Genomic DNA, 23,662 nt, shown 5'->3' with positions numbered 1-23,662 from the left:
AAATGAATAAAAGCACTACCTGGTTAAACTCATAGCAAGAGAAATAATATATTAAATGCATATTAGTTACCAATTCAAAAATTGTGCTTGTTCTAGCAGGAGTGAACAAAAATGTAATATTTTCACAGCTGTGAAAGGCATGACATGAAATTTCCCTTCCATTGATGAATGTTTAAAAAAAAAACAACACGTTTTTAGAGTTTTGGTTTCAAATCACTTACAGCACCTTTAAGCCAAATAAGTGGTTAGGAATAGGGAGACGATAAAGACTTTTATAAAGATTTTTATCATTTCCAGAAACAACCGCAACAGTCTTGCTATAGAAATGGTAAATCAAAGGGAATTAAATTCAGGTAGGAACAGAAGAAGATCCCAGCTTGTGTTGTGATTTTTATGAATGAAAATTATTTCAACTTTAACAAAAATCAAATGATATTGGGAAAGAAAATATAAACCAATAAGTTTCTAAAAAGTGCAAAGGAAGGGTAAAATATTTAGAAATTAAAAAAAAAAAATCTCTATCAAAAAAATAAAAAAGGGGGGCATTCTTAGCATTGGAATCGGGTCACTAAGAAATATTGAACACAGTTCACATTACAAAAGATTCTCTTTATAAAAACTTAATGAAAAGAAATTATAAAGTCAAAAACGAAAATTAAAAAAAGAAAAGAAAGCAAAAGGTGCTTTTAGATAAAGGAATTACAATAATGTGATCGGTTATAAAGCATAAATTTTCTGATCTCAGTCACACAACTTTGAATGAACCATCTATCCATATGTATAATGATAACAAACAAATGATCTGACTGGCCTGGCTATTGTATTAATAGTCCAGTACAGAAGAGCTTTAATGAAATAGAATGCAATCAGACAACAAGTCAGCCAGAAAAATTAAATCCTTGTTTTTTGAAGGGGTTTTTTTTCTTCCTATTATATTTTATATTAGCATAAGTAAGTTACTGCCCTTTAAATTTAGAGAGACATCATATAAATAAAACAAGGTATTGACCTATTGATCTCACTACAGCATTTCACTATAATATTGTCGGGGTTCCTTTAAGTCAAAATCAAATTATTACAAAATCATGTCCATTATATTTATTAATGTGGACAGCTTTTTCAATCTTAACATGAAGTAACTTTTAAAAAGACGAAACGAAATGCTATCATAAATTATAGCAAAAGTTACAAATGTTATTCAATTAAGATCCTTTTGTAATGATAATAATGTAAATATAAATATCGCCTCCACATTCATTTAATATGCTAGCAGGTGCTCCAAAATGCTATTTTCTTGGTTTTAGGAAGTTTTAACAGCAATGCAACATTTTTAGGCCATAAGAGGAGCTGGGAAAAGGAAGACGAGGGTAGGCCAGAAGATTATTATAGATCAGGAATTTATGAACTATTGCAATAATCAAGATTTGTTTTGTTTTGTTTTTAATGGTTTTACGGCGCTTGCAACGCATTAGGGTCATATCAGCACCAGTAAAAAGGAAGAAAATGGGATAGTAAAAAGTTCTAGAATTACAATTAAAGCATCCAAGAAAAGGTAAGACAAAGGGGAATTGGTTCAAATAGGAAACATATGTAGATTCCAAGATCACCCTATCAAACACATTCAAATGTTTACAAATCATATATATGTAAACAAAACATAATACAGTGCATAACGGAGAGATACTTTACAAGGAAAAAAATATCATCTCCCAAAACCAACTATACATTTGACTGTTTCCCTCTCAGCCAGGATATCTGGCCAGGGCCAGGACAAAACCAAGTAATCTCATTCCAAGACAAAGGCAGAAAGCAAGTTGGAAAACAGATATAGGGGGATAGAAGACTATGTAAAAACCTCCCTATGGGAGGTCAGGAACTACACCCAGTAATCAAGATTTAAAACAGAAGAGACTAAGAGTTTGATCTAAAAAAGTAATCTTTATAATAAGCCTGAGGCTGCTATACAGTACCACTCAAGCTCATGCACAAAATCTCCATCATTGAAAGGGATTTACTCATGTGTTCACAGTGACTGGCAAACAGCAAAGAGATCATTAATTTATAATAAATAAATATTATCATGCAAATAATAAGCATACATTAATCTGATTGCTCTTCGGGATGGATAGCAAGCAAGGTAGAAATAAAGCTAATCACTCTTATTCAAGAACATTTGGACAGAAATCCATGCCGAAAGGGATAACCATTTCATGGACCAAAATTGTCTCTTCATAACATCCCTTGATTGATTTCTATATCCGTAAAAAGAAATAAATACATAACAGAGCAATAAATGACCAAATTTTCTCACATGCCCCTGCCCTCCCCCCCCCCCTTCCCCCTCACATACACTTACACACACACACCTTGTCAAATGGGACACGCTCAAACAATGGCATCTAAATATTAAAATTACATTGTTTTTGTTTTGTTTATATATATATATATTATTTATTTTTTTTGTTCTTGTTTCCCCCTCCCTTCTCCCTGTGTAATATGAGTGGTTTGGAAAATATGGGAAAAGCAAATATACACTAACCTAATGAAATCCGAGTAGCAATTTTCTAAAAGCATTGCATTCTTTTATGTTATAATCGTTGCCACAAATACAAAATGAAAAAGAATTAAACTGCAAAAGATGAACATTTGAAGTCCTTCTCGAGGATTTTCTGTTTCATCTTGATTCAATATAGATTCTAATTTAAATAAAACAACCATTCATGGAGTTTAACAGTTGATAAACCACAAAAGTCTTTTTTTAATCCCCCCCCCCCCCCCCCCCCCCCCCCAAACAAAAAAAAAAAAGCATTATTTCTATTTAAAATTTTTTTTGGGGTTGGAAAGGAGCGGGTTTAAGGAATTAAAATAGTATACCATAGCCAAAATATATTGTAGTCCAATTGGTTGACTCCGATAATAAACTACTAACTGGTCTATTGTAGATCAGTCTTAGTTTGTATGACAAATTGAAACAAATTTCTCTACTTGCTAATTTGTGGGTAAAAACCCTTAATAATACGGTGTTTTGTTTCAAAGTATTTTTGGAGGTAAATTTCCAACATGTCATTTGCAAACATGTTAAATTATATTTTTTTTCATTCTTTTCTAAAAGAGCAAAATATGAATGTTTTAAAGTTTTACTCTTGTTCTTGTAACCTCCATTTTGACCAGAAAAGAACCTGTGTATATTTCTAAAATTGAATGTTACATCTGAAGCAATCCTGTTTTAGTTTAAGCAGGGCATTACTTGCTATACATTATCTCTTGAAAGTGAAAACAATTTTTTTAAAACAACAAAATGCTGGCAATATAATATCTTCGCAATTCTACAATAAATAAGATAAATAATTAATTAGTAAAATGTTGATAACAAGTTAGTTAAAAGCTACAAACAGCTATAGTATTATCATTTTTTGCAGATGAACCAAAACAGAAACCATACCATGGATTATAACTAAGAAATCTCTCTGCTTCCTGTTTAAAATGTCCCCTAATTTTCAACAAGGGAAAGTTTAAGAGAAATATTCACGATATGAAAGTATGGTTGAACCAGGGATTCCACTTCAAAATATTCCATTTTGAATAATGTTTTTTTAAACATGCTATATATTCTGCTTCAACACAACCGTTTTTATTAATGAGTTTTGGATAGAAAAGCTGATATCCTGAAATTGTAAAATGAAAAAAAGCTCATCTTTGTAAACGAAAAAAAAAAAAGAAAAAATTTCAAAACAGTAGAGAAACTTAACTCAAAATCGGAAATGAATCTCTGTACACTGATATTAACGCTAACTGTTGATGTTTTAAAAGTTCAGCTACCATATAAGGTTTTCTTTTTCTTTGTCCCAGAACTTCTATTGCATGGAAACTCATTTCATTGCATTCACAAGTCTTGTACATAATCAAAGTTTTAATTGTATATTACACGAATATCATATTACCAATTACAAATAATCACAAAAACAACATTTCACAAAGGAATTACCATTCTGTTGTTCCCTTTTACACAACATATGGCCAATATATTTACATCAATGTTATTTATATTACAGATAATTTGAACATCACTAATCATAACAGCAGTGGGCTGCTAAAACTTAAATCATAAAAATTCTCCTTAAATCATTTTCAAGTAGAAAAAAAACCCCATAAAGTGATAAGCCCTTGAAGTAAGCGTTATTTACGATTGAAAGTTGATGTTTGTTTTGTTTTTAAGGGTTTTACGGCGCTTGCAACACATTAAGGTCATATCAGCGCCAGTAAAAAAGAAGAAAATAGGATAGTAATAAGTTCTAGAATTACATTAAAGCACCCAAGTAAAAGTAAGACAAAGAATTAGATCAAATAGGGAACAGATGTAGATTCCAAGGGCACACTATCGAAGTACTTAGTTTGAGATCACCTAAAAGTCTTATCCAGTCACAAGCACAGGTGGAATGCACTCAAATGTTTGCAAATCATATATATAATATGTAAACAAAACATAATACATAACATAACAGAGAGATTATTTACAAGGAAAAAAATATAATCTCCCAAAACTAACTATACATTTGACTGTTTCCCTCTCACCAAGGGTATCCGGTCAGGGCCAGGATAAAACCAAGTAATCTCATTCCAAGACAAAGACAGAAAGCTAGTTGGAAAACAGATATAGGGGGATAGAAGACAGTAAGTACCTCCCTGCCCACTATGGGAGGTCAGGAACCCCACCCAGATTGAAAGTTGAGTTCTTGTTATGAAATCCCTATCAATCACATAGTCATCAAGAATACAAAATTAAATCTAATAATTTAATTTGCCAGCGAGTGAGTTGAATAATTTGTGAAGTCTTTTTTACATCCATAGCAATATTGCAGTGCAGCAAAATATCATTTTAATCAAGCAAGCAAAGCTTATAAGACAAAGTCGAGATAAAGGTTATTTGTTAATATTTTTCAATTGGTAAAACTAGCATTATTTTTCAGTCACTTTGCAGTTTATCAATTTTTTAAAAACAATTATTTTCTTTCTTGATATCGTTTTACCAGCCCACTGAAAACATAAAGCTTTTACATCTTCACCATCAATTAAATAAATAGAATTTCAATCTGAACTCTTGCTACTGTTGAAAATTTTACAACTGACGCATGGTGAGTGATGGCACAACCATACTTTTGATAAAATGCAGTCCAAAGGCAATGGATATTTACAGGAATTGCTGTTTTACACAGTAAATCTGGTAAAATATACAAAACCATGATCGAATTATACCTATTTGACAGTTGTCCTCTATCACATGTTAAATAAGTTTTCAACAGTTGTAGCAACCATGCGTGAAGCAGGCAGACACTCAATGACTCTTTGCTTTTTTTTTTTTTTATTGCTGGACATCAGCATAGCAGGGAGAACTGAAATCATTTGGAAGCATAATAAATGACTTCCTGGTATCACAGCCAGGCAACACACATCATAACACTTGTGGAATGGATAGTCAATGATGCTTGGTTGGTGTTTCGTCGATAGGATGAAGTCATTCACCTGCTTGTGTCCTGGGTTAGGATGATGATTGAGTGAGTAGAGTTTTGACTTCTTCTAAAACATTTGAGAGGAAGGCCGAGTCGGAAGAACTTTTACCTTCAACACTCAGGCTGCCGTGAGTCTGTTAGTATAAACAAACAATTGAATTGCATTGTTAGATGATACCAAAAATACATGATTTTCAAAAAGAGAGAAAATTTCTTTAAAATTACCATGTAATTTATAAAGAAACCTCACAAAACAAACATTTTTGAAAACGACAATGGTCTCTGTGTAGGTCTTAGTAGTGTCAATCACCAAATGGTACAGTGTCTTGTCTTGTTACAAAGAAAAGAGGTGTCGAGTGTTGTCAGTGACCAGATGTGACAATGATCGAAAGCTATGGCCCAGCTTGGGCCTTGGGTAGACCAATTTACAATTACTCAAAAATAATTAAAAAGTGAATACTATCAGGCATAGGACAGAAGTGAATACAGTTTTATAGCAAGTGTGAAATGGTTAATTTACATGTGATCCGAGCTTGAACTTTACAAAAAAAATAAAATAAAAAAAGCTTTTATGTAGCGCTATTATCCACTAAACATGCTCAAAGCGTTTTTACCTAAAGCAACAACATGTCTGACTTGTTGTATGTGAGTCAATATTACAATTTTAATTATTTTTTTTTTGACAGAGACAAAGCTATTAAAAGCCAGGAACTCATTTGACATCTGAGTACATGAGATAATGTGAACTTTGTGCCACCAATAGCAGGACTCGAACCAAGGGCCTGCAAGTCTGAAGCTGAGTGTCATATCACATGACCACAACACTGAATAGTAGAATGAAATAGATATGTGATTCCATACAGCCTACTTGAAGAGTAAATTAAACATTGTTAGGCACGCTGAATGTGAAGTGACAGTAAATATTCATAAATATGCATATTATAGGTCTTTGGATTTTCAATTCAGTTTATACATTTTTGATTTACAACTTGTTAAGACAAATCAAAATATTACCAAAAAACATCTGACACAAAAAGAAATATTAAGTATTAAAGAATCAACTTACATATTTGACTAGAATGCATAGAGAATTTCCTTGTAGTGAACAGCTATAGAGAGATGCACTCTCTTTTACCTGTTCAACAACTGCAAGAGACAAAAAGAGAAAGAATTCAAATCAATCATGGCTTGACATGGATTGAACAATTGTTGTTTTTTTTCTTCCATATTCCATTTCTTTATTTGTTCACTATCCTTGACACAATCTAGCAAGACTAAAATTTTATCTTACAACAACTATAATTACACATATCTTTATAATAGTAATAATGTAAATCATTTCGCGCTTATTCCATATACAAACAGCTCTAGGTGCCTTTCAATACAAACATCAAAGCTACAATAAACAGGTCATACACAAAACATGCTTTTTTTTTTTTTGTTTGTTTGTTGCTTTAGGTCTCTTCCAACACAATTGAGGTTATATGAGAGACCGCTGAAACAAAGAAACAAGCAATCTAACAAAAATAGTACAAATGTCAATCAAAATCATAACCTAAAGATATCATAAGCTAAATTATAAATAACCAAGAACAAACAGGCAGAGGATTTACAGGAAAAAAATATCCCCTGTCAAAAATACAATCACAAACCAAAGAAGCAGGATAGGCTAGTAAAGAGAAGAAGAAACGACATCACTATCGGATCGTACACCCATGCGAACATCATAGGTATATGATTCAAGGGTGATGCTCCCATCCAACCACCCGCCAAAACATGCTTAATTAAGACGTTCATATCATGAAAAATAATCCATAAATGGAAACTGGTTTTAATATATCAAATATTATCAAAATAAGTCTTAATATTTGTCTTAAAAGTAGCTTCTGTATTGCATTTTCTTAAGGAAATTGGAAGCGAGTTCCAAATAGAAGAGGCAGCATGAAAAAAAAATGAGCTATTGATACAGCCATATAGAACAAAATGATAATCTACAAGCGAGTCACATTATGTTGTTTATATGAGGAAAAGCTCTTGTTTTGTCCCTTTTGTTTTGTTTGTTTGTTGCTTTAGGTCTCTTCCAACACAATTGAGGTTATATGAGAGACCGCTGAAACAAAAAAACAAGCAATCTAACAAAAATAGTACAAATCTAAATCAAAATCATAACCTAAAGATATCATAAGCTAAATTATAAATAACCAAGAACAAACAGGCAGAAGATTTACAGAAAAAAAATATCCCCTGTCAAAAATACAATCACAAACCAAAGAAGCAGGATAGGCTAGTAAAGAGAAGAAGAAACGACATCACTATCGGATCGTACACCCATGCGAACATCATAGGTATATGATTCAAGGGTGATGCTCCCATCCAACCACCCGCTTTTGTCCCTTTCCATTCAGATAAAAATTCAACTACTAAGGGATAAAACTGGGAGGGGCAAGCAAATCTCCTTTTCATTTGTTGAACTGAATCTCCACATAAAAGTAAATTAGTCAATTAGTCATTTACCCCTATTGAGAAGTCCTATATTTAAAAATGCAATGCAAGACAAAATATAATACTAAATTATTTTTAATAATTTTTAAAAAATCTCCTTTCAAAACTTTCACTTAAACAAGGGGGCTTAACAAAACGCCATAAAACTGCATAGTAAAAGTGCAAACCATTATCAGAGACATGCAACTGATATCACCATTTCAAACATGTTTAAAAGATAATAATAAAGAGGTGTTACTGGCCATTGTTCTATTGTGAGAGGGAGGGGGAGGGGATTACGAGAATTTGACTTAATGATAATTTCTCCTTTCTTTCCAACTCCGATTTTTTTTTTCTTTCAAAAAAGTAGAGATAAAACTTACCAAAGAAATTGAGGAAGAAGCAGACTTTGGCTAATATTATAGAAAAGTCTGAATCTGAGGGGGTGAATTTCACAGAGCCTTTCTCTATCAAGGATCCTCCACTCAATAGTGATGCAAACTCCTCACTGAAATAAATAAAAAAAGTAGTCCTTAAGAGCCATTAAGCTCATGGAGCCGGAGTTTATCCCGGTTTCTATAACGTGAAACTGATAATAGTAATTGCTTGCTACCCTTTGGATAGGACACTAGTCTATTACAAAGTACTTCTCTGAAATAAGAGAGGATATAATTTTTAAAAAAGTGAAATCACGTTTAAGAATTAGACAAAATATGGTGACTATGTCAAGATCAATTGTTCCACATTTGGATTATAATCTTGTCAATATCAAACCTGATTCTAATAGAATCTACATGATAAAATGTGATAGCTCTGGCACTGTTGCCAAGTGAGATATTGTCATCTACATTAAAAATGAAATTTCGCACTGTTGATGTATGTGATACCATTTGACTAACCTAGAGCTGGGCACAGCCATCAAGAAAGCACAGCATCGCAGGTTGATCTTGAAATCCACTTTATCTTGAGTTGCTCCATCCTCTGACTGTTTATAAAAAAAATATCAAGTGATTCAGTATTGTCATTGGTAGAGAACCAAATAATAAAAGGAAATCAAAATCTTTAAACCAAGCTTTTAAAACGATTGTTGACTACTTAAGTAGACAATTCTTAGAAAGGAATAGAGTAGTATAAGAAATAAGTAAAATAAGATATAATTCCCACTAAGATAAAACAAACTATCTCTGCAGAGTATTTTTTGTACAGTCAGTTTGATTTTTTTACCTTTAATATGTATGTCAATGTGCCTCTCAATCTTTGAGGCATGCTGATGCTTTCAACGGTAAAGGCAAACTGGCCTTCATTTTGCGAATTAGGGAGAAGGACAAATGGAACTTTGACAGGATCATGTGTAGATTGTCCCATCTGAAAGACATATTAAAACATTTTGTTAAATAGTACAAACTACACCATGGTTAATCAATATTTAACAATTCAGCATCAGGTGATATATATATATATATATATATATATATATATATATATATATATATAATATATATATATATATATATATATATATATATATATATATATTAGACCAAGCAAAATATAAAAGATTACTTCTATCACCAATTAACCAAAACAAAATTAATTAATACACACTTTCTTAGAACCTGGTTACTCTGTCAGACAACCATTATCTATATTGATAGTACAGAATTTGTCCAATTTAAAAATTTAGTTTTTATTCATTAAGACTGCTTGTGGGAAAACTGTTTAAGTCAAGCTCAAGTTTTCGTTGTTTTTTTGGTTTTTTTTTAAGTCTTAAAAATAACCACGAAACAATGCAAATCAACATAAAAAGCTGATCAAGCATTATATCCATAAAATTATTTGGTTTCCTTGATAGCTAATATTATGGACAAACTGCTGTCCATTATCATAAATGATAGATTTACATTTTTACTATTTTTGTTATTGACTGAAGTCGGGTTTTGAGTTCGAAACATTCCATGCTTGGTGTTTTGTTCTTTTTCTAAAGCTGTTATACTCGTTTTAGTACATTACATTTTCCACAGCTTAGTATTCCAAAAAAATATCCATATGATTAAAATAAAACCCTTCATTTTTAATTATTGGTTCTCTGCTTTTTTACCTAAAAATATTCACACAGATAAAAAAAAATAAATGAACATATACAAACCCCTCGTTGCATTTTGGTATTGAGAGTATCCAGGACACTGAATTCCAAATCCTTCAAGGTGTGACTAGTGAGATTGGTAAACACGACAGACACGACCACTTGGTTGGTTCGTTGGGGGGTTATGCGAGTTTCGTAAGTCTGTAGACATTACGTTATAATGTAAAGATTGTAAATTGACATCACACCTCATGATTATTTACATGAACAAGAAAAATACCAAAGTCATTAAACAATACTAACAGAATTTGAATATTTGCTAAACTGAGATAAATTTAAAAAATACTCCATGTTACTTCAGGAGGGAGGAAATGTTAATCTTTGTTAATTGACAGCATCAGACCTGCTACAGGCAATAAACAACTAATTTTGAAGTTTCTTACTAAATAAAATAGTTTTAAAAAAAAAATATCTTATCACCTTTTAGATGAAAGAGCTCATCATTTTTACATAAATCACTACAATCAATTTTTAAAAAATACTTTGTAGCTTAATTTGGGGACACAGCTCAACTTTCAGCAAACCAAAACTATTTTTTTTTTGGTCTAAAATATTGGTATAATAATCCATATCTGAAGGTGGGGCTGACAAAAGGTCACAATTTCACCAAAATAAATAAATATATTTATAGTAATTTTATCTGCACAGGTAGCAGGTCTAAACCATGCGGTATCTCCCATTCCTTTGAATTGTAAGAATTTGATCATGCAGAGAGATTGTTCAGTTGTTAGAGCACTTCAATGCAAAGGGACCCAGAATGAACCCTGGTGCAGTTGAGATTTTTTTCTGACCCCCCTGTCAAGCCAGCTGTGATCAGGTAGCTGGGTCTGTTAGAAATAGTGGTAAGTACTTTGCGATAGACTAGCATATTATCCAAAGGATAGCAAGCAATTTCTATTGTCCATTTCATGCTATAGAAACCTGGAGTATAAAAGAACATTTTAAAAAATTAATTAGACGAAAATGCCCAAAGACTCAATTCTTTATTAATAGAAGAAGATGGGGGAAATGGAAATACAATTCCCTAACAACACAACAAATAAGACACTTTAAAAATAACCCAATTTACTTACTAATTTAATGGCGGAATTTTCTGCAAGGGGTAGGTAACTGGACATGGGCTGGAGAGAGGAAGTATGAATATATTAATTAGATTATATTAAAAGCTGACAAGGATGAATTAATTCAACTAAAAATAATTTCATAACAGTGTCAGCTACTACAAGTCAGACAAAATTTTCCTTTTTCAAACTTAAGATATGCCAAACATGACTTTCCATTTATTTTAAGATGAACGATCGGGACTATAAACTTGTAAATTCTTCATTCTTGTGTTGTTAATCATTTTCACTCCTTTTAACCAAATTATTTAATATGATCCATTTATGTAGCAAGTGGTATGCAGATATCACGTTTTTGAGAAATATTGAGAACGTTAAAACATGACAGAACATGATATGAAGAAAGAGCACTGAAAGTTTACATCATGAATATAAAATTCTTTATATCTTTTTTCTTTCAGACAGTGCCTAACATTGCAATAAACAGTACCCTGTTCAGAGGCCATTATAAAACAGTTACAAATAAATTTAAAGCTTAAAAAACCGTTAACTCTAGATATATGGACCTCTTGGCTTTTCAGGATTTCTTTTTTTTTCTTTAAATAAAAAGCGTAAATCTTACCGGTATTTTTGCTTCGGCAGGGGAAGAATCTTGCGTAATGTTGTTTATTTCTTTAGAAGGAGTGGTGATCCCTGCTGCCTCCTCGTATTCACTTCTTTTATCCTTCAACTTTTTCTTTTCCTTCTTCTTCTGGTGTTTATCTTTCTCCTTTTCTTTCTTCGACTTCTTCTCTTTCTTCTTCTTAGATTTCTGAAATACATGTAAAAGAAATTACAATCTTACTAAAACAACAACTTTATTTTCTTCTTTTTAGATTTATTAAATAAGTAAGTGAAACGAAATCACAATCTTACTAAAACGATTTGAATTGAGAACATTTCTAGCAATAATATTGACAGATATAATTATTAAAAACAATAAAAAATTCAAAAAACAAATGAACAAAAAATAGAAAACATGAGGATATGACAACTGATGCCTCGATTACTTCAAAACCAAGTTCTGTATCCATCTTTTAATTTTTTAATTAATTAATTTTTTAAGCATCTTTCAGTTTTTAATATACTCTTGTTGAGTAAAATACAAATTTACTATTTGAATCAACCCCAAGTTACCTCTTCAATTTGAGCTGCCTCCTCTTCCTCTGAGGTCAATATCACACTGTCAATGGCTATCTTGGGTTTGCTACTGGCAGGTGATGAAGTGGATGCAACACTGGCATCATCCACTCCGTTTGCCACAGGGCTTTTGGATTGCTGTTTTTCTGTAGAACCTTTACTTGTTGCATCTTCTTGAGATAACCAGAATGCTAAATCGTCCTGATCCTGCAATGAGTAGTCGAAAGTTATTGGCTGCAACACTGTTTTGATATTCCCAACCAAAGCAAATGATGAGACAAAACAATATCAAATATGATGATAAATCTTTTACATGAATGATAAATCAATTAAATATTTAAATATGAAATAATTTGATTAAAATCATCTTCTTTAGAAATATTTATTGCATTATCTCTAAACGTGCAACGACAGCAGCACTCAATTTGCTGGAGAGTCAGTCTATTTATATGAAGTGGGGGATAAAAACAAGAAGATAGAGGTTTTTAAAATTACCTCTTTACTGGCTGGGGGTTCCTGTTCAACTAGTTGCTGTGGAATGACTGAAGACTCTTCAGTTTTCTCATCATCATCATTCTTGGATTCTGATATCAAAAGTGAGGGTCCATTGTCTTGACTATCTGACTTTGTGTGTTTCTTCTTATCTTTCTGATAATAAGAAATTAAAAATAATACATCTTGTTTAATTTATGCCAAAATCAGTGAAATCATAGATTAATATTAAAGCCAAGGTTTTCTTTCTTGTGCCTTGTTATCTGACTTAGCCATCTCAATATAGAAGTACATGAATTTGCTTTTTACCATTAAAACTTAAAACAACTCAATATTACGTACATGTGTGTGTGTGTGTGTGTGTGTGTGTGTGTGTGTGTGTGTGTGTGTGTGTGTGTGCTTATGTGACTGTGTGTGGTTTGTCAATACTTGATTGCAAAAAAATTATTAAAATAAACGTTGCTAGAACGCATTGCAGTTCCATAAAGTGATACCTTGCTTTTCTTCCCACTTTCTTTTTTTCCATCTTTGTCCTTTTTGTGTTTTTTCTTGTGTTTATCCTTTGAAACTTTAGCTTCTTCAGGCTTTTCTTCTGATGGAGTTACCTCTCTAGCTACATAGTGTTTGGGAGTAGGGAGAACCTCATCATCTCTCAATGGCCTGTGGAACAAGAAGTAATAAAGATATTATGCTCTCTCATTCTTTTAAAGCCTTCACCAATATTCAGGTTCCATTTTACTCTAACCTGACACCAACCATCCCCGTCTTCACAAAAAGAGTAGTAAAATCGATGCAATTCAAATTTCAAAGAAGTTTTGAGTCTCATAACTAATACTGCTCTCTTGTTAAACAAAAAAAAAAAAAAAAAAGAACATCTAGTTCTCTAGTTGTTTCGTTTTTATGGGATAGATAAAAGTTAGGGATTTAAAATTTGAAAGCACACGAGAAAAAGTAAGACAAAGAAGAATGGTTCAAATAGGGAACAGATGTGGATTCCAAGAGCCCACTATCAGTGTACTTAGTTTTGAGATCAGCTAAAAGTCTCATCCACACACAAGCACAGGTGCCCACTAAGAGGAATACACTCAAATGTTTACAAACCAGTATAGTCCCCCCCCCCCCCCCCCCCCCCAAAAAAAAAAAAAAATTTTTTTTAAATAATGTAACAGTATATGACAGAGAGAATGAAAAAAATATCTTCTCCCAAAACTATAGCCATACAATTGAGTGTTTCCCTCCCTGTCAAGAACTCCATCTGGGCTATGACAAAACCAAGTAATCTCATTCCAAGACAAAGACGGAAAGCAACTCAGAAAAACAGATATAAGCGTATAGAAGACACAGTAAGTGACCTTCCTACCCACCCAGAGTTCTGCAGTTAAACACATACAAATGAATTATGCTTTCACATTAAATTCCACCTTAAAAATTGAAGAAATATAAGATGATGACAAATAAATACTCAAAACTTTAATATGTCTTAAGAGCAACGTGGATCATGAGGCTTGTCGATGACAACAAAACTAAGTCTATATATGATCTTTCAAGAAGAAATTTCTATCCTATTTTACACGAATCATGATTTTAAAATTGGTGAGAGAAAAAAATGTTAATCCTGAAATTAAAATGAATAATTAATTTGGAAACTTATTCCTTAATGCCTTACAGTAATTACACAGTTATTAGTACTCAGATTTCTTTGAAAAACCAATACAAATAGCCAAATTTGGTGGAAAAAAATTATAATCTCTAGATTTTAAAAAATCTGATTGTGGTCAAAACAAGTTTAAGTTAGTTTTTTTTATAATGATAAGTTTATCTTGTGTGAAAATAGTGAAGATGGTGGTTGGGATATTCTGATACTTACTCATCGAGATTAATATCCAAAGCCCTGAATGCTTCACTTGGACCTCGATCATCTTCCTTGTCTGATCCTTCCATGCCCTTGAAGGAAATAAAAAGACCATCAACACCCAGGGAAATGAAGGATGGTTCATAACAAACAGGACATACAGATTTGGGGTTCGTGAATGCTGCCCCTACGTTCAGCCAAAGGCCACCAAAAGTTCACGCAGGAAGTCATTCAATCCTCAACAAAAGGGAAACTGAAACACGCGGATGGTTTCCCAACATACAGTGCTCACTCATAAGGGGAGATAATGATTTACAAGAGAAATAATTTCTCTGTCAGAGATCACAACCGGGACCTCAGGAAAATCAAATAGTTTCATTCAGAAAAAAGGACAGGAAGCCATATGCGGAATAACAAATTCAGATAGAACAGATCTACAAGAAGGACCTACTAACTACTTAATTTCATCTATGTAAATCTTTTTCAAATATATATGTTGAAAATAATGTCAGCCTAAAAATGAAGATAATGATCTGCAAATTATTAAATAAACCAAAAAGTTTTGCTTTTATTTCCATATTTTCTTTACCTGGTTCATACAATGATTTCATAATTCTCCTTTTAGAAGCGATACTTTCTGAAGTGTTCACGATTCAATATATGAAAATTACCTCAGGGGCATCTACAATTGTGCTGACAACATGATGGGAGATGACACCGTCCTCCTCATCCTCATCAGATTGATATTTGCCATGCTTGCCTTTCTTTCCTTTCTTTTTCTTCTTCTTACTGGACTCTTTCTTCATTAGCTTTTCCCTGTCTGCCTTCATTTGCTGCATCATGTATTTGTCGGATGATGAAAGACCTGTGGTAAGAATTTCAAATGCTGTTACATTAAAATACATTTGTAAGACCCAATTCCTAAAATGCTAAAAATACACACACTCACATACATACAAACACACATATTTCGATTGGATATAACAGTTGTGGAATTGTGAATTTATAGAAACAATAAAATTAATTTCTACCATTAAAAAATTCCCCTTATATCTATCTTGGTAAGAGTTTGTATTCTTGAATTTCACAGAATCAGCATTGATTATAGTACTAGCATGTCTGTGACCATTGTATAATGAGTTGAACATGAATTTAATACAGTCCACACTCGTCGTCAGGTTGGAAACAAGTGAGGCTGGCAGGATAACAGATTAATATGATTTCAATGTACTCTAGGAAAACGTTAATTCTGAAATGCCTTTTAAGTATGGGGAAATTAACCTCAATACTAACAAATAGGTGACAATTCCTCTTTCCCAACTTAAATGTAAAACAGATGCCACTTTCATTTTCAAAAACCAATTCTGATATACATACTGACTTGCTTTATATGTAAACAGGGGCGGGATACGCAGAAACCATTTCCCTTTAAAAAGTTTTAATGTAATGTTCCTATTTTAATTGTGAACATTTTTTAATAATTAAAAGTCTTGAAATGAACTCATGTAAATCCTCTTATTGATTTATATGTTTAGTCATTACCATGCCCAGCCCTTCTGTATTACTTTGGATGTATATTTCTTTCTTCTTCTTTTTTTTTTTTTGCCCTAAATACGCATTCCATGTATTGTTGTAATTCTCTGTCATAATGTTGGGGACAATGTCCTTTGTTAATGTCCATACATGCATTAAAAAAAAACTTGAAAATGAATACAGAAATGACATTCTACCTGGTACATGCAGAGGTACAGACAAGTCTATCTCAGCCACAGGAATGTCTGAAGTGTCCATAATTTCTTTACTCATCCTATCCTTTTTCTTGCCTCGGGAGTTGTCTTTGAGATAGTGCGGGTTGTGTTCTACCTCTGTCTTACGCTGTTCCCGTCTCTGATAGTAATATACAGATCAAAACACATTATTCATGAGTAACAAAGTGAGTTTAAAGCACAATTTTTTAATGAATTCCTGAGATAGACCTACCTCAGGTAACAAAAAGCAAAAACTAGAGGTGCCTTGTGAAGGTTTCACTAAGGCCATTCTCACATCTCTCTTCCGTCTTTAAAGTTTCATTCATCATGTTTTGTTGATAAACGGAAAACCCGAAACATTCACATTATCTGTCTTCATTGATTCAATTGAAGCTTCCATTTAATTTCCTATCGTTATTTATACTATTAACAAAACATTTAAACTGTTATTGACTGGGGACATGGAGAAGGGTTGGCAGGATTTTTTCTTTTTAATGAGGAATATTAATAATAAATTTCAGGGTTATTCTCAATACACTTATACAAAGATATATATAATCGAGTCTTTACTGTTGTTGAAAAATTTACTTCAACTTCTTATATATTGATTAATGTAATAATCATATAAACTACTAAAACCATCGACAAACCTTTTGAAGTTCATCCTCTGTTGGCTCATATGACGTTTTCTTCTCCCCATCATATTGGTAACTGGACCTGCAGATGTAAAAAAAAAAAAGAATTGTTACAAAATCAGAGCCAAAATGATGTCAGAAGCAAAATACAGTTGTCTGATTTTAAGTATTTAAGCCCAAAAATATTATAGGATATTTTAGGAATGATAAATTGTTTAAATTTCCTTTTTAAAAACAGAAGAAAATCATAGCAATATTGATATGATTCAAAATAATAGATTGTTTTGGCAAAGAGGGTCCTTTAACACAAAGAACTATTTGTTTACCTGTGGCTATCATGGTCTGCACCAACCAGGAAGCTGGAGCCTACTACTTCGTCATCGGATACTTCATCGGGTGGTTCATTGATCCATTTGTCAAGATCAAGGCTTGATAGGAGAAAATGAGAAAAATTTCAATTCTGGCCATGAAAAAAACCCATTTCAAACACTTCATTTTCTTCCAAGAAATTTTCATATTAATATTATCTATAATGTGTTTACATAAAACTGGTGTAACTTGGTAATGATAAGCTCTTTCCCTTTCCACTCAAGATCATAAGGCTATTTGTTCTATTTGACAGAAATCCAGACTGTCAACAGGAACTACAGTAAAAACCGATTAAACCAAAAAGAAAAGACTGCTGAAAAGAAATCAAAATGTTGAAATTTTTTCCTCTTTGTTTCTGTTAACCGACTATCGGTAAACCAAAAGCCACTATGCTCAAATTATCTTTAAACCAAAAAGAAATTGCCCAATAACCTAATAACTTCTGGACAATTTTGCGAATAACCGAACAAAATTCCCAATGGGCTCTCTTACATCACTTCACATCCCTCCACCGAACCCCTCTCCACATATACCTAGAAGTATCCTATACACAGTTGAAGAATTCAATGGGATGCATTGTGTGAGACAGTGTGATGAAAAATAATAGTAGGAAAATAATGCCCCTTGAAAATCCCAACTACTTTTTGAGGTAAAACAAAATATTATGTTCCGAAATAGAATACCAACTCCCTTGAATTTCAGTTTAATTGGTTTTTACTGTACATCACAATGACCAAAGTCTTTTAAAAAACTTTAAAAACAGACACACGAAAACTATAACCAGAAGTTAAGAAATTATAGTGCTTAAAACCATACCCTTCTGGAACAGGAACTTTCTTTTGAGCCTTGGTAGCCACAGGGTTCAACTCTCCCATATACAATCCTTCTATCTCGTCAGCCACCAGGGCTCCTTTGTCTTCCAGCTTTACAATGTACTTTACAATTTGTAAAATACTACAGGCCTGGTAAAATTACAGATGTCAAAACTGTTTATTATAATTTAAACATTAGAAATGTGTGTTTTGATTGTAAATTACATTGTAAAAGTAAGCAATATTTTTATGGTTTAAAAAATTTGTAGTAAAAAAGTTTTAAAATTTAGATATAAGATATTTTTACTTTCTTTATATGTATGCTGTTATGGAATGGTTGCCTAGTCAAACAAAACCTAAACAAGGTTCACAGGTTCAAGCCATTTGACAATGTGCCCTTAGGAAAGACATTTTGGATAGCTTCCTCTATCCACCGTGTTTGAGTAGCAGTCTCTGTTAGATCTGGTGGAAGGTATTATGCAATAGACCAATGTCCTATCCAAAGTTTAGCAAACCATGGCAACTGACCTTATGCTGCAAAAACCCCAGGTAAACTTTAGCTTATGTTTTTTTGGGACCACCAAAGTCATTATACAATCTCAAACATTAGGTTAAAATCTTTGGGGGAAAGCTAAAAAGAGGAATTTGTCTGTTCAAAATTCAACCCTCCATTTTTGTTTTTGTCTGTTTGTCTATTTGTTTATTTTTATCCTTCTCAACGTGATGTTTTATGTATATGATTTTCCTCCTTAATTTGGGACATTTAAAAGCTGATAATATAAAGTAATAGTGCAGTCAAAAATAAAAAAGATTAATAAACATCAAGAACAGAAGAATATCATCTAAACGCCGAAAACATACCCTCTCTTGAACTTCAAGGTCCCCACTCTGTATAAATACAGGGAGCTTTGCCTGAAGCAAAGCATGAACTTCTTTCTTTTCCTCATCATCTCCCTTGGCCTCAGCTACTTTCAGAATTTTTCCGTAGAGCTTGAGGATGTTCTGGACAAAGACAGCCTGTATGTGGCCTGGCAAAGAGGTTATCTTGGGCCGGAGCATGGCACACAAAGTGGCTTTAGGATCAGCCAAATGTCTATACAGTAAGGCAACAGAAAGAAAATAATTGAACTCAAAGTTTAATTCTGAAAATTGATTTGACAAGATTTAATGGCATTTGCAACAATTCATTCACTTATAAAATTAAAGACTTGTATTACAAAAATAGATGTTAAAAAAATATCTTGCACAAGACAACATGATTTTTTCAAAACATTTGCACTCCTCTATCGCATTAACCCGCCGTACCCCACCCTCCTCCCACCTATCCCAAATCATTGGAAAAAGTAGAAAAAGTAAGAGAAAATTCCACAATAAACCTCCCCAGTATTTGAAAGTAAATTTTGTTTTTAATACGTGAGAAGCAAATAACATTCAATTTGAACAGTATCTTACTCTGAAAATTCTCCACATATCCAGGCTGCGGCATACAACACTTCACATATTCCATTCCGCTGTGAGTTGTTAGCAAGTACATGGGAATTCTCTAGAAGAATGGCCTAATTCAAAAATAATTAAAAGAGTAATGAAATTAAATATCAAAGAGAATACAAATATCCAAATACACACTATTAGGGACTGATTTATTAATAAATGAATCCTACAAATCATAAATCTCTGATTATAAACGTGCAAATTTTGCTTGGTCGAGAAAAACATTTAAAATATGCAATATTCTCTTGCTTGCCTTATAAACAACATTATTTCTCTTTATTACTGCTAAGGCAAAAAGAGTGTATGCGTACCACATTAATGTAGTCTCTTATCATCGTTTTCTTTATTATAGAAGACTTTGAACTTGTTAACTTTGTTGTTTATGAAAACAAAATCCTATGATAGGCAATCCAACTTAAATAAAACGCTGATTTTTATTTGAAAATTTAAAGTTTGATGACCCACCCTCTTTCCATAAAACTTGAGATTTGGAAATCTTAAATTTTTTTATTTTTTTTAAAAAGGCAAATTTCCTCTTAATGATGTTTAATCATTCAACTACTGACCATTTGTGAAACAGCAAAGTGTCGAATGGCCTGTACTCTGATGGCAACATCCAACATCTGGTTTGCTATCAATTTGCCATGTTTGGTTCCTTCCATTCTAGTCAGTTCTACCAGAATACTTACATACCTGAAACATAACAACATACCATTATTTTGTCAAATTGAAAATCACCATTGTCACCACCACCATGATCATCATTATTATTATAATCAGCATCATCAACGTCACTATTGTGTCTATTAAAATCATGGGAGATCTTGTCTATCCAATACTCAATGCCATCAGCCCTCCTCAAAATCTCCTATTTCCCATCTGCCAAACGGTCATACACTTTTTGAGGATAACTAATATGCCTCCCCCCCCCCCCCCCCCCCCCCCCCCACGTTTTGTAACAATTTGAAAAAGTATTTCTCAAATTTTGCATTATGAAGTCACATGCCACACCCATTCAGTTGATTTTTCTTTTCTTTTCTTTTCCTTTTTTTTATGTTGGTTTGTTTTTGTTTTTTGTTTCCAATGTATATCATAAAAGTAAATGTCTGAAATAATTTTTTATTGGCAATATTGATAAGCAAATTTTGGCTTTCCATACCTGTTTTTTAATAAAAGCAATAACATTAAGTAAACACGAGCCCTTTTGAACTCACCATTCAAAGTTTGTGACGTATTGGTAGTTAGACTGTCTGCAAATCTCTATGGTCTTAGATAGAAGTTCATCCCTGTAATGAGAGCCTTCGGCTTTGTCCATATGAATCATCAATTTCTTAACTATCTCCATCAGATTCTTTTTAGACACCTGCAAGCAAATATTTTTTTAAAATATGAAAATTTTATTTGCTTTTTAAAAATTACGTACTTGTGGAAAGTTTTTCTTCTCACATGAAAAGTATGTTGTCTTTTCAATATCATCAATGTAACCCAGAATCAATTCATACTTATAAATGAACAAATAGAATATCAAGCTACATACAGAAAAAGAAATAAAAATGTGTTATAATAACAATCAACTTTCCCATCTATTACAATCCTATTAATTTGTGAGAAGTGGATAAATTATATTTTTTGGAGACATTGGCATTGCAGAAAACAAGTGAATATCTAATCAAACAATGTTAAAACATTACATCATTGCCTTCATCTCCATGAAGGAATATAAATCATGTCCAAAGTGAGCAAATTGAGTTAATAATCTTCCCCAGGGACATAAAATGAAAATGCCTGAATTGGGGCTCGAACCCAGGACCTTCCAGGTTACAGTGCAATGCCTGGACCACTCGGCTACCTCGCCCTGATGATAAATGGATAAAATACATTGTGTTGCCAGTCAGATGCATGCATAATCTTAGATGGAAGTTTGAAAATCAAAATTTCAAGATAAATTGGGAAAGCATCTACTGGAGAATCCAAGAACAAGTAAAATTTAAAATTTAGTACAAATAATGTATTCTGGTCAAATTTTAGTTCTCAATGGTTAATGATTATTTTCTGTCAGACCAATGTTAAATATGGAAGTATCTGATGGTCAGTGGTAAACCTCTATAGCAGGCCTGTAAATGCCCATTTTTCTAAAAGTTGGAAATTTTCGGTTGTTATGTTCATAATAACTAGTATGCAATACATCTCTCCTCATTATAATTATATGATATGATATACTTTATTATATAGATATGATGTACAATTGCCTGAAGATAATAAAAATTAATTGATGGGTCTATTGCCTTGACATCTGTCCTGAATAACAAAGATAGCGAGCAATAAGCAGATTTCAGATCCATGACCTGTGACTGTGACCTCGGTTGGCTAAAGTAGTATCCCCATGGATGGCACGATCATCATCTGTAAAACCCATTAGCAGAAATTACTCATTTTCGGATTTTTCCCGATAGTCTAAAATTAGACTGGGGTTTCTATGAAAAATAATAATAAAGGGTCTCAATATTAACAGTTGAAAGATTGAAAACTGAAAAAAATTCTAAATTGAAATCAGCCTATGGGCTGACAATTGACAGGCCTGTATAGTGAGAAAGTCCTATTAATGTATGTTGAATACAAACCATGCCATAGAGTAGATCCAAAGCCCTGAGTCGTATGGACTCATCTCTATCATCTAGACATTGCAGGATCAAATCCTTGTGACCTTGAACTGATTTAGGATGGGTGGCCAAAATCCGACTCATTGCCAGCAATCCTAGATATTTCACTGTTGGAATAAATGGCAGAATGAAGAGAGTGTTAGCTCACTGAGGAAGAAAAAATTCTTTACTATCTTTCAAGTTATCATAAAATAAGTAATCCTTCCGAACTATTAGGCCTGTGGAGCTGGAGTTATCTCAGATTCAATAGCGTAAAAAAATAGCAATTTGCTTGTTACCCTTTGGATAGGATGCTAGTCTATGGCACAGAACTTTCTGCCAGATCTAACAGACCCAGCTATCCAATCACTGCTGGGTGGACAGGGCAGGGGTCAGAAAAAAAATCTAGGCTTCACCCGGGATCGATCTTGGTCTCTTTGCGATTAAAGCAAGCGGTCTACCAATTGAGCTATCACGACCTCCAAGTTATCATAAAAAGAGAATATTGAATAAAACAAATACAAATTCCTCCCTGATTCTCTTAACCATACTATGAATCAATAACACCTTTAAGTGGATTTTTTTTAATGTGAAAGAAAGACTTTGAAATTATTTCATAACCTTGCACAAACATATTTTGGCTCGACATCAACTTTGGTTTTAATTCCGCAAACCACTACCACGCAACTTCTGCCTCCTCCTCCATCCCCATCCTCCTCCAATCTTTTTCTCATGAATTAAATTCATAATCACCAAAATAATGATCAGTCTAGAGATGAATACTTACAGTTTTGATCAGAATCCTCAATAAGGATTCTTAATTTTTGAACACACAGCTGTGGAAATTAGATACAAACACTTAATTACAACAGAACGATTAAGATTATTTGGAGAGACACAGACAATCTAAACATGTAAACATAACTTTGACAAACATATATTGTGTTAAATTTAACTTATTCAAAAACAAATCTGTAACACAAATTTACAAGATCTGATGTGCGGGCAAAGAATCGCATTCAGATTTATTGGAATGCATTCTATAATTCTATCAATGTCTAAATTTATCCATTTCACAGTGCATTTTGAAGCAATCTCTATGTCTTAATCTCTTTCCCCGTGTGGTCAATAACTTTTTTTCTTCTATTTGAGAATGAGCTCTTGACATTGTGTCATCTTGAAGCAGACATTATCTTAAGCTGAATTTGACATTAAAATAGCACTTAACCAAGGTGTTACTATCTTTTTAATCA

The 23,662-nt window shown here is 32.8% G+C and overlaps 1 protein-coding gene across 3 annotated transcripts in view; it reads right to left on the bottom strand.

Moving 5' to 3' along the window:
* Window positions 1-2,450: 2,450 nt before the first annotated feature.
* Window positions 2,451-23,662, bottom strand: part of LOC144975177 (AP-3 complex subunit delta-1-like) — a 54,679-nt gene continuing 33,467 nt past the window's right edge. For all 3 annotated transcript variants that reach the window (XM_078918990.1, XM_078918978.1, XM_078918998.1), the window contains exons 11-33: window positions 23,197-23,245; window positions 22,392-22,537; window positions 20,985-21,133; window positions 20,337-20,463; window positions 19,732-19,835; window positions 19,141-19,372; window positions 18,284-18,429; window positions 17,425-17,526; window positions 17,114-17,180; window positions 16,446-16,602; window positions 15,387-15,580; window positions 14,731-14,807; window positions 13,358-13,523; window positions 12,867-13,019; window positions 12,369-12,578; window positions 11,815-12,003; window positions 11,205-11,252; window positions 10,135-10,272; window positions 9,213-9,353; window positions 8,888-8,973; window positions 8,372-8,496; window positions 6,574-6,653; window positions 2,451-5,641 (exon numbers count right to left, since the gene is read on the bottom strand). In XM_078918990.1, coding sequence (XP_078775116.1) covers window positions 5,537-5,641; window positions 6,574-6,653; window positions 8,372-8,496; window positions 8,888-8,973; window positions 9,213-9,353; window positions 10,135-10,272; window positions 11,205-11,252; window positions 11,815-12,003; window positions 12,369-12,578; window positions 12,867-13,019; window positions 13,358-13,523; window positions 14,731-14,807; window positions 15,387-15,580; window positions 16,446-16,602; window positions 17,114-17,180; window positions 17,425-17,526; window positions 18,284-18,429; window positions 19,141-19,372; window positions 19,732-19,835; window positions 20,337-20,463; window positions 20,985-21,133; window positions 22,392-22,537; window positions 23,197-23,245 — 2,991 coding nt within the window. In that variant the 3' untranslated portion in view covers window positions 2,451-5,536. The remainder of the gene's footprint in view (window positions 5,642-6,573; window positions 6,654-8,371; window positions 8,497-8,887; window positions 8,974-9,212; window positions 9,354-10,134; window positions 10,273-11,204; window positions 11,253-11,814; window positions 12,004-12,368; window positions 12,579-12,866; window positions 13,020-13,357; window positions 13,524-14,730; window positions 14,808-15,386; window positions 15,581-16,445; window positions 16,603-17,113; window positions 17,181-17,424; window positions 17,527-18,283; window positions 18,430-19,140; window positions 19,373-19,731; window positions 19,836-20,336; window positions 20,464-20,984; window positions 21,134-22,391; window positions 22,538-23,196; window positions 23,246-23,662) is intronic.

Source organism: Berghia stephanieae, chromosome 1, assembly GCF_034508935.2.
Source record: "Berghia stephanieae isolate SIO BIC M18660-M18661 chromosome 1, UCSD_Bste_1.3, whole genome shotgun sequence".
In the NCBI taxonomy this organism is placed as follows: domain Eukaryota; kingdom Metazoa; phylum Mollusca; class Gastropoda; order Nudibranchia; family Aeolidiidae; genus Berghia; species Berghia stephanieae.
This window is presented reverse-complemented; position numbering and strand designations above follow the sequence as displayed.